Source organism: Halichoerus grypus, chromosome 7 (assembly GCF_964656455.1).
Source record: "Halichoerus grypus chromosome 7, mHalGry1.hap1.1, whole genome shotgun sequence".
Classification (NCBI taxonomy): Eukaryota; Metazoa; Chordata; class Mammalia; order Carnivora; family Phocidae; genus Halichoerus; species Halichoerus grypus.
Window position 1 is genome coordinate 48,305,503 of NC_135718.1, and position 16,995 is coordinate 48,322,497.

Sequence of the window (16,995 nt, forward strand, 5' to 3'; positions counted from 1 at the left end):
AGTAAGAATGGAAATGATTTCAGGGGGATGAAGGGGTGTTTACCAAGGAAAAATGGGAGAGACTTGAATGTATTTAATAATGGAGAAGAGCCTGTAAACAGTTGGAAGAGTAAGGTTGGTTATGATGGGTCACTGCAATCACCATTTTTGGTAAGTGGTTTTGACATAATTGTTCCCATTTGTTGTTGTTGTTATTTTTAATTAAGCAAGCTCTATGCCCAACGTGGGGTTTGAACTCACAACCCCGAAATCAAGAGTCATATGCTCTACTGATGGAGCCAGCCAGGCGCCCCAGCTCCCGTTTCTTTTTATTCCAGAAGCCACATCTGTTTTGGAATGAAGTCCCCTGAGGAGATGCGCCAGCAGGCCCACATCCAGGTTGTGAGTAAGAACCTGTACAGCCAGGACAACAACCACGCTCCCTTGCCGTATGGTGTGCTTGACCATAGGATGGTAAGTCCCCACCCCCTCCCAGCTCGTGTGTCTTGACATGCTGATGAAACTGATGACTTGCCAGGTTGGAAGAAGCAAGAGCTTCTTTCCATCTCCCTTATGCCTCCTGCACCATCTCAGGGACTCCAGCCTTTGGTCAATGGGATGTGAATACTCTGCACCTTCTCAGGTGATTCTGACTCAGAGTCACCCGGTCCCACTTTCCCATCCAGTGGTCTCCATTAATAATTGGGTGTGCTTTTATCCAAAGGGTACAAGTGAGAAGGACCGTCCTTGCGAAACCTGTGGGAAAAACTTGGCTGACTGTCTGGGCCACTACGGCTACATTGACTTGGAGTTGCCATGCTTTCACGTGGGCTACTTCAGAGCAGTTATCGGCATCTTACAGGTAGGCGCAGACGTGTTCGTTTTCAAGGCATAAACTTAGGAATTACTGCTCAGGGACATTGGAGTGAGCTTAGGAATTGGGAGTGGTTGGGGATACATCTAGGGAGAATTTTTACATTACACACGTAATATTGCATCTTGCAGTAAGTTAAACTGTGTAAGGATTCTTTATTCTTTGATTTTTCTTGAGTAGGTGGTAGGTAGACGCTATGAAAAATAACAGTAAATCCAGCAGTACAAAACAGCACAAAGTTAAAAAATCAATTAGCAAAAATCCTACCAGCCAGCTATGACTACAGCTAGCATTCTGGTGAGCATCAGCCACCTCTCTGTGCGTATCTCTGGGCATGTCGCTCAGTTTCCATGTCCTGGGCAAGAGGTAGGGGTAGGGGTGACTTTTTTTTTTTAGGTAGGGGTGACATTTTTAAAAGGCTTTTTCATCTCTCATCCTTTTATCTGTTTTAATTTTTAAAAGATGATCTGTAAAACCTGCTGCCACATCATGCTGTCCCAGGAGGAGAAGAAGCAGTTTCTGGATTATCTGAAGAGGCCCGGCCTGACCTACCTCCAGAAACGTGGACTGAAGAAGAAAATCTCTGATAAGTGCCGAAAGAAGAACATCTGCCATTACTGTGGCGCTTTTAATGGTGAGCAGGACGCGTAAAAGGCTTAGTAAAGCCCTTTGCATTCACTTTGGTCCATTTAGCTTATTAGTTTCATGCAGTGTTGGGAAGTCAGGTTTTTTTCTTGCAAATAAGGCTTTAGAGCCTAGCAACTGATGCCCTGTTGGCAAATGCATTTTCAGCGACCTCATTAACCATACTACAATCTCAGGGCAGCCTGACCCAAGTACCTCATTAGTCCAATCTTGGTAAATAAATTCACTCCTAACAGGTACCGTAAAGAAATGCGGATTACTGAAAATAATTCATGAGAAGTACAAGACCAACAAAAAAGTGGTGGATCCTATCGTATCAAATTTCCTTCAGTCTTTTGAAACAGCCATCGAGCATAACAAAGAAGTAGAACCACTGTTGGGAAGGGCACAGGTGAGCCTGAAAACGCATGTCTGCCCTCTGCCTGCCTCCCCCTGCATCACACACACCCATTCTCACCCCCTCCCTCTCTCTGATGAACACCTCTTTCAAGGTGAGAAGTCCGATTAAGTTAGATCTCTAGGAATACTTCATGACAAGTGCTTATGTTACACAATGTTTAATGTAGACTGGCCTTATAACTAATGTTTTTTTTTTTTTTAAGATTTTTTTTTTAATTTATTTATTTGACAGATAGCACAGGTAGGTAGAGCGGCAGGCAGAGGGAAAGGGAGAAGCAGGCTCTCTGCTGAGCAGGGAGCCTGATGCGGGGCTCGATCCCAGGACACTGGGATCATGACCTGAGGCGAAGGCAGCCGCTTAACCGACTGAGCCACCCAGGCGCCCCTAACGCACGCATTTTTAATCGTACAGGTAACGTGTTTTATCGTAAGAGATTGGGGCTATATAGGTCATAAATTGAGAGATGCTGTTTCTCATATGGGTACTGAGATTTAAGAAATTGTAGGTAACTCCCGTTACTTTACTTAGCACAGACTTAACTAGTAGGATTTTATGAGGTATCCTATTCTGCCTTGCTCTGATTTCGATTAGTATTTAATTCCCACAGTACAGTCTAGAATTGGTAGTATACGAGACTAACAAATGAGTTGAATGGTTCCTGAGTACCAAGTTCTATCAGACTTATGGGAGCATCAGGAACTGCAAGATGGTGGGTCTGCTGTCACTGGTCCCACAGTTTAGATGTGTCACAAGCAGTTAGTCTATGAAAAGATAACTGATATCCTAGGGCAGAGTGTTGACCATCATACGAGTGGCAGAGACAGGAAGCTCAGTGGGAAATCGAGAGGAAGATGTCACTTTGGACTTGGTTAGGGAAGACTGAGGAAAGATGTGGTGGGATCTGGGTGAGTCAGGTTTACAGAGTCAAGGGCAGTGAGCTCAGCATGTCCAGGCGACAGTGTCTAGGCTGATTCTGAAGCTGAGGCTCTGAAAGACCAGCAAGTGCTAATAAAAGCACCCTGCCTTCAGCAACTGCTGTTAGGGATGGGCACTGTCCGAGCTCTTCACATGGATTGCCTCCTGTGTAATCTTCAGTAGCGCTTGAGACAGCCTTGCCTGAGATGATCCAGAAGACTGTAGCCAAGGGAACTAGAGTGTTGGAGACCAGACAAGTGAGAGCTTAGTGTAGAGTGCAGCCTGCTCTGGGAATGTGGAGCCAAGGAAGAACAGGCCTGACTGATCTTTGCTGACAGATGTGAGGAGAGCAGTTACCCCTGGGGTGAGGGCTTGGTACTGACTGAAAAGAAGTATCAGGATCCTTTTATGGACAGATGAAAATATTCTATATTTTGATCTGAACACTAGTGTGTGTGGTGTATATGTGTAAAAATGTGTCAATCTCTTTAGGATTTGTACAATTTAATATATGTAAGTTCTGTCTTGATGGGGGGGGCGGGTTGCAAGGAAAACAGACCCTGAGCCTAGGTGGCAATAAAGGAGCCAGAGACCAGAGTCACTGTGTGCGGTAAGAAGGGCAGCAGTTGATGACCAACCACCAGGGAGATGTGTGGGAGAGGGAGCCGTCAGAGGGGAGTGAGCATGTGCACAGGCCTCTGGAAAATGAAAGTGATCCTGGAAATGGGGAGACGGTGTCAGCGATTGATTCAAGCAGAAGTGTCTTCAAGGCAGTTAGGACGAAGCTACTGCAGAGGAAGTGAGGGTGTGAGCTAAAGAAGATGACCTTGCCCTTGTACAGCTGTGAGAGAGGCACTTTGCAGGCTCGCGACTGTGCAGAAAGCGGTCAGAAGCCTGGGGAGCAGCCTCAGTCTGTGAGGTTGAGGGGTGTCTGGGCTTTCTTGGGGGCAGCCTTACTTGCCGTCCCCCTGCATGCCCTCTGCTGCTCCTGGATCAGCCTCCCTGGCACCACACCACTACTTAACCACGGCCAGCTCCCTGCCCGGGACCGGCAGCCACTGTCTCTGCTCCACACACTCTCGACAGTAGCGCAGTACTCCCGTAGGGCCTGGGAGGCATCTTGTTCGGGCAGAGTCTCCTGAATGACTCGGATCTACAGGTAACCCCCTCCCGTTTAAGTCACTAGTCTAGAGCGTCCAGCTTGGCGCTCAGGTCATGCCCCAATGCCACCACCACCCTGTGTACCCCACCCCACTCTGCCCAGATTGACACCCTAGAGGTGGTTTAGGGTAGTGAGGAGCTTTGACTTTGGGGTCAGATGGGAGATTAGAGCCCATTTCTGCTGCTTATTTGTTCTGTGACTTTAGACACGTGACCCAACCTGGACTTGAGTTTCCTCAGGTATCAACAGGGATTACAGGAGTATCTGCTTTAAGGCTGTTGTAAGGATTAAGAGATGAATTCCAGGTAAAGTGCTTAGCACAGTGCCTGGTGCAGAGCAAGCGCGTAGAGCATATTACCCAGTTGCTGTACCTAGCACTGCTACTGACATTATCGTGATACTAATGACAGGATGGGGGTGCCTGGGTGGCTCGGTCAGTTAAGCGTCTGACTCTGGATTTTGGCTCAGGTCATGATGTCAGGGTTGTGAGATCAAGCCCCGTGTCAGGCTCTACACTGGGCTTGGAGCCTGCTTAAGATTCTCGCTCTTTCCCTCTCTTAAAAAAAAAAAAGCTTTAATAATGACAGGAGTGCCTGGCTGGCTTAGAAGAGTGTGGGATTCTTGATCTTGGGGTCGTGAGCTCGAGCCCCATGTTGGGTGTAGAGATTACTTAAGTAACCTTTAAAAATTAACAAATGAAAACAAACTTTTCTAGTGCAACTGTATGATTTAATTTACAACAAAATTATAAAGAAAATAAGTAATGACAGTCATGGTAAAGACAGGTGAGGCTTCCTCCCCTCCCCACGTGTATGCTGGGACTCAGTGTCCCTTTGGCTTACTGACTCTGCTCCCTCCCCCTCCTCACCAGACGCCCCCTTGCCTTAGCTTCTTCCCTGCAGCCTCTGCTCTTCCCACCCTTTGATCTCACCCTTTTCTCAACCGCATGTCCATTGTCTGTGCCTCATGTAACACCTGTGTTCCATCTTGTGTTTCTGTTGGTTTCTCCTTAAGTGTGCTCTGTAACAAGATCCGTTTTTCTGAGGTCCTGTTTGAGGACTTTACAGTGCTTGGAGCAGTGGCAGGGCCTCCAAAGTTGTCAGAGACCATCAACTCATCCTGGTTCTTACACCAGCTGTGAAAGGAGGGAGGGGGCGAAACAGGAATTCACCATTGCCTGATTCCGAATGGCCCTTCCTCAGAGAGGGCCCCTTAGTCACCTAAGTGAACAAAGCATCAATGAGTCCCTTTTACCTTTTGTGGAGAGGGGTGTCGTGCAGACAGGTGGGTGTATTGCCCTGAAGCTCATTAAACTCAGGATGGTCCACATCCTGACATGCTTACCTACCCGTTTAATTTCCAGGAGTGTGGAACCTCACGTGCCTTTATGGGCAGCATAGCATCCTTGAGTTAGAGGAAACCTTAGAGCAGTGGTTCTTGACCTTTTCTGGGTCACAGACCTCTTTAGGAATTAAACAAAAACTCTGGACTCTATCTCCAGAAGACTAGTGTATATCCACTCCCTGTTTTAATGCAAATCCAGGAGTTGGTGGACCTGCAGATAAGAGTCTCTCCATAGAGGGGCGCCTGGGTGGCTCAGTCGGTTGGGTGTCCGACTCCTGATCTCAGCTCAGGTCTCAATCTCAGGGTCTTGAGTTCAAGCCCTGCATTGGGCTCCACACTGGGGGTGGAGCTGTTTTAAAAAAAGGGGGGGGCGGGGAAAAGAGTCTTTCCATAGATAGCATCAGTATTGCCTCCCCACCAGGTAGAAATGCCTTCCATAGCAACCCCAGCAGATTGAGTGGCAGGCCAAGCTTCTCTGTGCCACCTAGGGCAGTCCACGCTCCACCAGGGAGCCCTGGCTGTTTAGATATTGTGCCTTGGACCCAACAGCCCTTCTTTCTGTCTCTCCAGTGGTCCCTGACTTCCATTTCCTAGTACATAACAATAAATCAGGGCTCTCTTCCCTGTGCCCTTTGGGAGGCAAGTGTTATGTCATTCTGGAGTAACGGCTCTGGCCAGGAACTGGTCTCCAGACTCTTGTCAGTCCTCCTGCCCTCCTGCAACAGCCTTCAGTTCCGTGATGTTTTTGTCTAGCACTGACCCTGGTACTGCAAGGGACATCTGGCCTTCATCCTGTTCCTAGAACTCTTAGTTAGATATTCTCCGACTGCCTCAGGTGGCCGTGAGGTGCACGTTGCTGGGAGGCAGGGAAGCTGAGGAAGGGAATTCTGCGGGCAGGGACCCGGACTGCAAAACTTCAGGCAGGATTCCTTCTTTCTCCCCAAGTCCACTGCCTTCTCCAGGGCGGGCCCACAGAAATATCCTCTTGTGACAGTGTCCTAAGGGCAGTGGATTTTCAGACATTTCTTCTTAACTTTGTTCCCTGTCTCATTAAGTTACGCATAGCAAGTTCTGCTTGTAACACATATTCTTTGTCACACAGTATTTAATCCCAAGAAAATGTAATTTTCAGCAACAAGACACAAGCTGACCATTCTTACCTTTGATCTTTGAGTTTCTCTGATCATGCATGTAGTTCTTATGAGGAAGTTGTTATAGCATAGCACTTCTATAAAATGAAGTTGATACAAAGGCAATATAGGGCGCCTGGGTGGCTCAGTCAGTTAAGTGTCTGCCTTCAACTCAGGTTATGATCCCAGGGTCCTGGAAAGGAGCCCCTCTTCCGGCCTCCTGCTCAGCGGGGAGTCTCCTTCTCCCTCTCCCCTCCCGCCGCTCATGCTCTCACTCTCTCTCAAATAAATGAAAAATAAAATCTTTAAAAAAAAAATAGGAAGGCAGGCGCCTGGGTGACTCAGTCAGTTGGGCATCTGTCTTCGGCTCGGGTCATGATCCTGGAGTCCCTGGATCGAGTCCCGTATCGGTCTCCCTGCTCAGCGGGGAGTCTGCTTCTCCCTCTGCCCCTCACCCTGCTCGTGTGCTGTCTCTCTCTCAAATAAATAAAATCTTCAAAAAAAAATACAAAGGCGATGTAAGTTCACTGCAGAAAATTTATTTTTTAATGCTTTTTTTTTTAAGATTTTATTTATTTTTTAAGATTTTATTTATTTATTTGAGAGAGAATGAGATAGAGAGCATGAGAGGGGGGAGGGTCAGAGGGAGAAGCAGACTCCCTGCTGAGCAGGGAGCCCGATGCGGGACTCGATCCTGGGACTCCAGGATCATGACCTGAGCTGAAGGCAGTCGCTTAACCAACTGAGCCACCCAGGCGCCCCAAGATTTTATTTATTTATTTGACAGAGAGCACACAAGCAGGGGGAGCGGGAGGGAGAGGGAGAAGCAGGCTCCCTGCTGAGCAGGGTCGATTTAGGTCAATTTAGCAGGGAGCCTGATGCAGGACTCAATCCCAGGACCCTGGAATCATGACCTGAGCCGAAGGCAGACGCCTAACTGACTGAGCCATCTTGGCGCCCCACTGCAGAAAATTTAAATGTAAACAAAGAAGCAAAAAAATTATAATTCCACTCACCTGCAGACAGTACTATTAACAGCTTGCTAAACATCCATTTCCTCTTTTCTGTACAGATGTACATTTTCCCCTGAAATGAGATCATAACGTACACACGCTTCTTTCATTTACCAATATTTTATGAACAGCTTTCATGGCAATAGCTACATTTCTGTAGTGTCTTTTTTTTTTATGGCTTCATGGTTGCTTATGTATGGATATACTATGATTTTATCTAGCCACAACCTATCAGGCTATTTCCAACTCTTCACTGTTAACAGCTTTAGGGAACATCCCTGTAGCTGAATCTTTGTGTTGGTTTCTAAAGTCATTCCCTTTGGAATAATTAGGAGTGGAATTACTGGCTTAAATAATTGGAATAAAAGGCATGTATGTGTTTAGGGCTCTGCCACCGTAGCATGTTATCAACAGAAATTTCTGTCAGCGCATATAGTTAACTCTGAGTTAAGTGGTGAATGGGGTAGAGAGCATGGAGAAGTAAACCCTTGCCCAAACTGTGGAAAGTTAACGTGTCTCTCCATTCTTTTTCCCTCCTCTCCATAGGAAAACTTGAATCCCTTAGTAGTTCTGAATTTATTCAAACGAATCCCAGCTGAAGATGTCCCTCTACTTCTAATGAACCCAGAAGCTGGAAAGCCCTCTGATTTGATTCTCACACGACTTTTAGTGCCCCCTTTGTGTATCAGACCCTCCGTCGTGAGCGATTTGAAGTCTGGCACCAATGAAGATGATCTGACGATGAAATTGACAGAAATCATTTTCCTAAATGACGTCATTAAAAAGGTCAGTACAACGTTCTGCGTTGAGCACTGGGTGTTATGCACAAACAATGAATCATGGAACACTACATCAAAAACTAATGATGTAATGTATGGTGATTAACATAACATAATGAAAAAAAAAAAGTCAGTACTTCCAAGCGCTAGGTTTAGGAGCGTTATCTATTGCAAACACTTCTCATCAAGAAAGTCAGGTTGACCCAGGATCATGTTTTCTCATTCTCTGCTCATTTTTAGCATCGGATATCAGGAGCAAAGACCCAGATGATCATGGAAGACTGGGATTTCTTGCAACTACAGTGTGCCCTCTACATTAACAGCGAGCTCTCAGGCATTCCCCTCAACATGGCACCCAAGAAATGGACCAGAGGTTTCGTCCAGCGCCTAAAGGGAAAACAGGGTATGTTTCCAACAAAATGTGCAGGAGACAGTCTACTGCCTTTGTTACCTTTTTCTGGAGTGTATGTCCAGCTTATCTAATTGGCAATCACAGACTTTCCTAGTTCTCTGTGGTCATACTATTCCGAAACAGCACACGTTTGTTCCATGGAGACCTATGACGTGTTTTTGTTGATTTAGGTCGATTTAGAGGCAATCTCTCAGGAAAGAGAGTGGATTTTTCTGGCAGAACAGTCATCTCACCTGACCCCAATCTCAGGATCGATGAGGTAGCTGTGCCCGTTCACGTGGCCAAAATTCTTACTTTTCCTGAGAAGGTAAGTTCCATTCAGCCACTCAATTCTGTGTTTGTCTTTTATTTTGAGATTCCAAACAATAGAGAGTTGGAAAATCCCGGGTAATGCACACAACCCACAGTTTGGTGTGTGTGTTATCTTCCGGTTTCATACGTCTACCACCGCGTATAACATCTGCCACCGTGCAAGCACAGATGTGTCTGGTGTGTGTGTATATGCTCAGATACGTTAGACATAAGCTGCTGCAACTGGTTTTTCCAAGTAGTATGGTCTTTGACCTCTTAGTTCCATCTTACCTCATTTTTCTTTTTTTAAGGTTGTATTTATTTGAGAGGGAGAGGGAGCACAACAGGGGGAGCGGCAGGCAGAGGGAGAAGCAGGCTCCTGGCTGAGCAGGGAGCCCGATGCAGGACTCGATCCCAGGACCCTGGGATCATGACCTGAGCCGAAGTCAGACGCTTAACGACTGAGCCACCCAGGCGCCCCTACCTCATGTTTTTAAAGTAACTAAATGATAAGCACCACACCCAGTTAATTTCCTTGGGATGGATTATTATTTTTAAGACTTTATAATCACTGAGTCAAATACTTTGAATATATATATATTTTTTAAAGATTTTATTTATTTATTTGACTGAGAGAGACACAGCGAGAGAGGGAACAGAAGCAGGGGGAGTGGAAGAGGGAGAAGCAGGCCTCCCGCTGAGCAGGGAGCCCAATGCGGGGCCCGATCCCAGAATCCCAGGATCATGACCTGAGCCGAAGGCAGACGCCCAACAACTGAGCCACCCAGGCGCCCCTACTTTGAATATTTTAAGGCTATTGATGCATAACCAGAAAGGCTGCACCACTTTGCACTTAACTCACACTCATCATGAGTATAAAATGGAATTTATAGTAACTGAGCTATAGAAAACTGTAAGTTCTGATAATAGGAGGATATGGGCTTTGGCTTTGCTTTTAAGATTCATAATTAGCCCAGATCGTGGAAGCTTTTGGTAAAGCTTGTATAAAGTAGTCTTAGATATTTTATGTATCTGATTCAGTTTCCTTCTCTGAGATGGGGTTCCACAAGACTGTTGTCTGAGAGGTTGCAGGACATGACAATGAAGAGCACGGCCTAGTGGTGCTGGAGTCACAGTTTTTAAACCTCAGGAGCCCCTGGTAAATCATTGCTAGTGAGGTTGCCAACTGTTCTTAGGATCACAGGATGTGCCAGAAGGTCCCTACAGTTCAGTCCAGCCCACTCATCTCACTCATAGGGAAACCAAAGGCCAGTAAAGGACTTGGCCATTTCACCCTGCCAGTGGTGAGTTCAGATTGGAACCTGGGCTCCTGTGCCGGTCCGCTGTTGTCATTAAACTCAAGACCCAAAGCAGCAGCATGCTGCCTTCTTTCTCCTGGAATCACCCAAGGAAAGTAAAGATTGAGACGCAACTCAGTATAATGTGCTAGCTTACAGAAACCTGACGGTAATCCTTGTGTCTTTTATTGTGGTTGTGCAGGTGAACAAAGCAAACATCAATTTTTTGAGGAAACTGGTTCGAAATGGCCCTGAAGTTCACCCAGGAGCCAATTTCATTCAGCAGAGACACACACAGATGAAAAGGTAATGCTGGCCCAATCTAGCCATATGTAACAACGTTCTCACGCCCAAGGTCGCCATACTCAGCCACAGAATACAGTCCAAAATACAACGTTTGTGATATTTTAGCATGTGAAAAATACTGTTTAAATTTCAGTGAGCACGGGTTCATCATTTGCTATGTTTGTGCATCGAATATACACAAAATGTCCATTTGTTCCCTAGCATATATTGTTGCGTCTGGGTAGACAGAACACATGGAGTTAGGAAAGCCGGTCATTTTCTGTGTCACACGGGCTCTGTGGGGTTACTTATTGTACTTACAGCCTTGTTTTGCCCACTCAGGCTTTCCACTAATCACTGGTGCCTTTTGATCTCCTGGGATAAACGTAAGATAAAAACATATTAGCAGGGTGCTGTGGGAGAGGCCGACTTATTCCTGCATTTCTGTGATTCTAAGACATAACTCTTTTCATATTTTAACATTTATGAAATGAAGATATACTGACAGTGTGTCATAGTTTAACTGACGGGCTTGTGAAGACACCTTCGATTCAGGGCAATGTGATCATTTTTGAGACTGATTCCTGATGTGAAGAGGGAGCAACTTGGTGAGGAGGCTTTACTCTCATAGATCACGTTTCTTACCATACACTTAGGTTTTTGAAGTACGGAAATAGGGAAAAGATGGCCCAGGAGCTCAAGTACGGGGACATCGTGGAGAGACACCTCATAGACGGAGATGTGGTGCTGTTCAACCGGCAGCCATCGCTGCACAAACTGAGCATTATGGCGCATCTGGTGAGCGTGACGTTTCTGTTTTTAGCTTCTGTTGGGTGGGAATTGGCTGGGTGTGCGGTGCAAAATTCCGGACCCCTAAAATTCAATTGCCAGTAATCTCAAATTTTTGTGGCTTCTGATTTTTCTCTACTCTCACTTTTTAGTTTGAGTGAAATTTTTACATTTCAGGCTTCCCTTCAGTATTTTTCGTATTGATAAAATCCACACACAACAGTGAAACAGAAAGGAACTAATTGAAAACTAGCGTGAAAGTGACTGGCACATGATTCCACTTGCAAACAAAATATATACATATATGTGTGTGCGCAGACTTACGTAAAATAGATATGGCAGAAAGGAGATTTCAGGTTTCACTTAGCATATTAACTATGGAACTAAAATGCTTAGGATATTTTTCGTCGCAGTGGCCCTCCAGCGAAGACCTTCAAGCGTATTTTCTTCGGTGATTTAGTTTTGCAACAGCAGCAGTTCCTTTTTCTGGAGATTTAAAATGGAAATTAGATGCAACTTTAACTCGCTCAATATTCATAAATTCTCCTTCTCCAAAGCCTTTAAATCCATGAGCATTTGCAAACAGTGTTTAAATAGGCTCTTCGGGTAGTGTCTTTCTAGATTTAGTTTTTCACTTCACGAACATGTTTCCTCAATCTTTTTACTTAAGTCTGGAAATATCAAAGAAAGTTTATGATTATGGGGGTTATGATTATGGGGATTTGGGAGAGGACAAAAGCCTTCCTTTTCCAGAAACTTTTGCTTGGCTTTGGGGCATTCTCAAAATAAAAATGTTTTTGTTTGAAAAATTTCAAATATATACAAAAGTGGAAAGAATCCTATGAAGAACTCCTATATTCTCATTCTCTGTTTTTAATAATTTTCAAGATTTTGCCACTCCTGTTTTCTCTCCCTTTTTCCTTTGATGGCCCCAGATGCCATGTTTTCTCTCCATGTGTATTCCGTTTACTTCTGTAAGACACACATAACCACAGTGCCATACCACACTACACAAAATGAACACTCACTCCTTCGTATTGTCCGGTATCCAGTCCATGCTCACATTTCCCCAAGCATCTCAACAATCTTTTCGCAGCTAGTTTGTCCAAATCTGCATGTAAAGTCTGCACATGACATTTGGTTGATAACATGTCTTCAGTCTCTCTTGATCCAGAACAACTGCCTCCCCTTTTTCTTTTTTTTTTAATTTAATTTTATTTATTTATTTGACAGAGAGAGAGAGACAGAGTGAGAGGGAACACAAGCAGGGGGAGTGGGAGAGGGAGAAGCAGGCTTCCCGCGGAGCAGAGAGCCTGATGCGGGGCTCAATCCCAGGACCCTGGGATCATGACCTGAGCGGAAGGCAGACGCTTAACGACTGAGCCACCCAGGCGCCCCCCCCCCTTTTAATTTCACTGTTGCTGAAAAAGCCAGGTCATTTGTCCTGAAGAAATGTCCCGTGTTCTCTGTATGTATACTCATGGCATTAAGAGTTTCTTCATTCTTTCTTTTATTCCTATAAACTGGACAGTAGCTCTCAAGGCAGGGTCAGATTCATGTTCAACTTCTGGCAAGAGTAACTCCTAGGTGGTGCTGGCTACTTCCTCTTATCTTATTTCAGAAGGCATGTGTTGTCTGGCTGCCCCACTCGTAGTTATGCTGAGAAGGTTAGGGCATCAGATACTTGAGCCTGGCGCCTCCTTTGAAAGTTTTCTTATCGACCTTTTTTCTAAAGGTTTCCTCCATTTATGATTATTGCCAACATTATTTCATGGGGGCTACAAAATGGAGATTTTCTAATCTGTCATTCCTTTCACATTTCATACCCACCATTTGTATAATGAAGAATTTTGTCTTACTAACTAGGGTTATTTATTACCCAAAAATATAATTCCTGAAGGAAAGGCAGCATAAATGCCTGATTCTTTTTCCTTTTTTATCAGTTTGGGGAGGAGAATGTTGGTGTTCAATTTCTTCCAACTACGTTGGTTTGGGTTTTGTGTGTGGTCTTGCTTTCCCTTTTTTCAGTGTCATTATAAACTCATGGGTTTTTATTTAGTCAGTGTGTTTTAATCAGTTTCTGCCATGAATCTGTTTGATATCAAACTATGACATCATTGGCCAGGGGAGCCCTTTCTTGTGGCTCTTAGGTTGGTATTTGCCTTGTGTTAAACTCATTGTATTGTTTTGATCTCATAAAGCTACTTGAATGAGTCCACAAGTGACATGTTATCACTTGACAGAACTTACTAGAAATTTATTTTCTTAAAGTATCCAGTTCTCCAGGAAACCATTTATTAATGTTTTGAAATCATGAGGTTTTTGGGTAAATGACTAAGTCCCTCTCCTATTTTGTTTTGTGTGTGTCTGTGTTTTTGTGTGTGTGTGTATGTATTCCACAGGCCAAGGTCAAGCCGCACCGGACCTTCAGATTTAACGAGTGTGTCTGTACGCCCTACAACGCAGATTTCGATGGCGATGAGATGAACCTTCATCTTCCTCAAACGGAGGAAGCTAAAGCAGAGGCCCTTGTTCTGATGGGGGTATGTAGGGTGGCAGCCCCCCCCCCACCCCGAACAGCCTGAAAGGAGGGGAAGGGCAGCGGGTCCTGTTTGAAAGCACCTTATAATATGTAAGGGAGTGTCTGTGACAGGTGGGGAGTTGAGGGGAGTATCTTCTGGCCTATAACGTGCATCTCTAAGGGAAAGTACCTATTCGAGCACCAGCTATGAAAAGATAAGACAGGTGTGTAGCCCTAGATCCTTTAGTTTACGTTTTACTATTAGGCTTTATCACATATCAGTCCCTCTGTTCTTCCTTCTATCTATCCATACTCCATCTTATATCTGGCAGCATTTAACAGTAAGTGGCAGACATTTAGTATACTCCCTAAATACCTCAGTCTGCATACAGTTAGATTTAAATGGTTTATTTTTTCTCTTATTTTTCATTTTTAAGGTGAAGTGTACCATTCTATTTATGCATTGGCAAGTGCATAGAGCTGTGTATATCAAACTGTTGTCAAGACAGAGAGCATTACTATAACCCCCCAAAGTTTCCTCTTGTGCCTTTCCATTATAACTCACCTGCCAGAGGCAATACTGTCCTGATTTTTTCCCCGCTGTGTATCTGGTGTCTTTTCTTTTTTTTTTTTTTTTTTATTTATTTGACTGAGAGAGACACAGCAAGAGAGGGAACACAAGCAGGGGGAGTGGGAGTGGGAGAAGCAGGCCTCCCGCTGAGCAGGGAGCCCGATGTGGGGCTCGATCCCAGGACCCTGGGATCATGACCCGAGGCGAAGGCAGACGCTTAACGACTGAGCCACCCAGGTGCCCCTGGTGTCTTTTCTAAAACTCCACGTAAGTGGAATCATACATTTATACTTTTTTTGTGTACCTCTTCTGTCACTCAGCATGCTTTTGAAAATCATCTGTAATTGTACATTTGTTGCAATTTGTTGTTTTTTATCGCTGAATAGTATTATATGAATAAGCCATGTTTAAAAAATAAAAAAGATAAGGGTATAGCAATATCTTGACTGTTGGGGGTCATGGGAAAAGTGTAAGACGTTCTGCATAAGAGGATTTTTTGGTAGATGAAGATATCTTTAAGTACTAATACATTTTATTGAACATTCTGAACAAAAATCTTCCAACAGTATATTACATGCTCGTTTGTTGTCTAAAGGACACACTAAACAAAATCATTCTGTAGAGGTTATGTTTTCCTTATTCCCAGTACTCTGGTTTTCTGTATTATCATGGGCTGTTTTGTCTGTGGCTATCGGTGCTCCTACCTCCAAAACACTTCTCACCGTTTCTGATTCGGTGGTTTTTTTAATCTGTTTTAATTTACGGTGTTAGTATGATTCTAAAGTGAAGGCAGTTAAGTTCCGCAAGCATATCTATTAAACTACAGGAGGATTCGGTGGGGACAGGAAGGAGGGGCTGCATTCTTGGCCTGCCTGGGTTCTTCATGCCTGAAGTTGATACAGTTTTTCTGGTAAAGTGAAGTATTTAATGTGGTGCAGATTTTGTGTACACACTTAACTACTAAGAAATTCATGTGGCTAAAATACACTGTGGTCTTCAATTTTTTAAAACATTGATTCTTGGGCACCTGAGTGGCTCAGTTGGTTAAGCTCCTGCCTTCGGCTCATGATCCTGGTCATGATCCTGGAGTTCCGGGATCGAATCCCACATCAGGCTCCCTGCTCAGCAGGGAGTCTGCTTCTCCCTCTGACCCTCCCCCCTCTCATGTGCTCTCTCTCTCTCATTCTCTCTCTTAAATAAATAAAATCTTTAAAAAAAATAAAATAAAAAATAAATAAATAAAAATAAAACATTGATTCTTATTTATTCAAATGTTCTAGCATAACGGAGTTATTTAAATAAGAATTTTGCATATCACAACTTCTCTGTTTTCTTTATTTCCACCTCTTTTTATCTGTTTGTTCCTTATCCTTGAATTTAGATACTTGTTGTGGTCATGGTTTGTGATAGCCTCTGTTTTCCTTTTTACTACTTAATGTATTATAAGGGTGCCTGGGTGGCTCAGTTGGTTAAGTGTCGGACTCTTGGTTTTAGCTCAGGTCATGATCTCAGGATTGTGAGATCAAGCCCCTCATGGAGCCTGCTTAAGATTCTCTCTTTCTCCTTCTTCCCTCAGCCCCTCCCCCCTTTAAAAAATTAATAAATATAAACTTAAAAATAAATGCCCCCATTTGTTAAGTCTTCATAATTATTGATTATAATGGCTTTACAGAATTTCACCAGCTAAAGACACCAAGGTTCATCTACCTTCTGTTGAGAATTGAGGGTGTTTTCCCTGTTTTGCTCTGAGGATGAATCCTTCAGTGGCCATCTTGGTGTATTTGGAGTCTTCTTGTGAATTATTTCTTCAGACTCCTCAGCCTTTTAAAATGATTGGTTGATGCTTATTGAGCACCTACTGTGTGCCAAGTACTCTTCTAGGAACACAGCACAGAATAAGAAAGTCAAAGTTCTTGTTCTCATCCCTATTCAAACAGAGAGAAGTGAAGAATAAACAATTATAAAATAGGTCAGGTGGTGATAAGTGCTGAGAAGAAAAGAACAAAACACAGCAAGGAGGAAAGAAAATGAGAGGGGTTCTGTTCCATAGAGGATGGTCAGGGAAGGCCGTTGAAATGATAACACTTGAGCCAGCTTCTGAAAGAAGTGGGAGAATGAGCAGCGTGACTGTCTGCATAAGAGCAATCCAAGCAGAGGAACAACAGGTGCAAAGACCCTGTGGTATGATCCGACCTGGCGTGACAAGAGGCAGCCTGTTTCCTCCTGAGTGTCAGTATTTGTAGCAGTTGCGATGAGTGCCGTGTTAGGTGTTGGTGGACAGCGAGAGAGATGATGCAGGGGGGGTGGCCACGAATGAGTTCCATGCTCCCGCAGTCAGATGGTGTAGTGATCATTCCTTCTGACCTTGTACTCTCCTTGCTAGTAAGCGCTCCAGAGGACATAAGCGGAGTTCCAAAATTACTTGTAATAATAAAACGTTAGAAACAATGTCCACCAATAAAAAGTTGGTAAGATTAAATTATGTCACATTCATACCACGAAATCCTGTGTAGCCCTTAAAAATGATGATATAGTTTGTATAGCTGTTGGCTAAAAGCTACTTATGATTTATTTTTTATTTAAAAAA

General features: G+C 44.2%; 1 protein-coding gene across 1 annotated transcript in view; it reads left to right on the plus strand.

The window, feature by feature from the left end:
* Positions 1-16,995, plus strand: part of POLR3A (RNA polymerase III subunit A) — a 49,106-nt gene that overhangs the window by 2,519 nt on the left and 29,592 nt on the right. The window contains exons 2-11 of the mRNA XM_036089838.2: positions 318-453; positions 704-841; positions 1,316-1,487; positions 1,735-1,889; positions 8,009-8,248; positions 8,482-8,644; positions 8,824-8,960; positions 10,445-10,548; positions 11,184-11,325; positions 13,719-13,859. Coding sequence (XP_035945731.1) covers positions 318-453; positions 704-841; positions 1,316-1,487; positions 1,735-1,889; positions 8,009-8,248; positions 8,482-8,644; positions 8,824-8,960; positions 10,445-10,548; positions 11,184-11,325; positions 13,719-13,859 — 1,528 coding nt within the window. The remainder of the gene's footprint in view (positions 1-317; positions 454-703; positions 842-1,315; positions 1,488-1,734; positions 1,890-8,008; positions 8,249-8,481; positions 8,645-8,823; positions 8,961-10,444; positions 10,549-11,183; positions 11,326-13,718; positions 13,860-16,995) is intronic.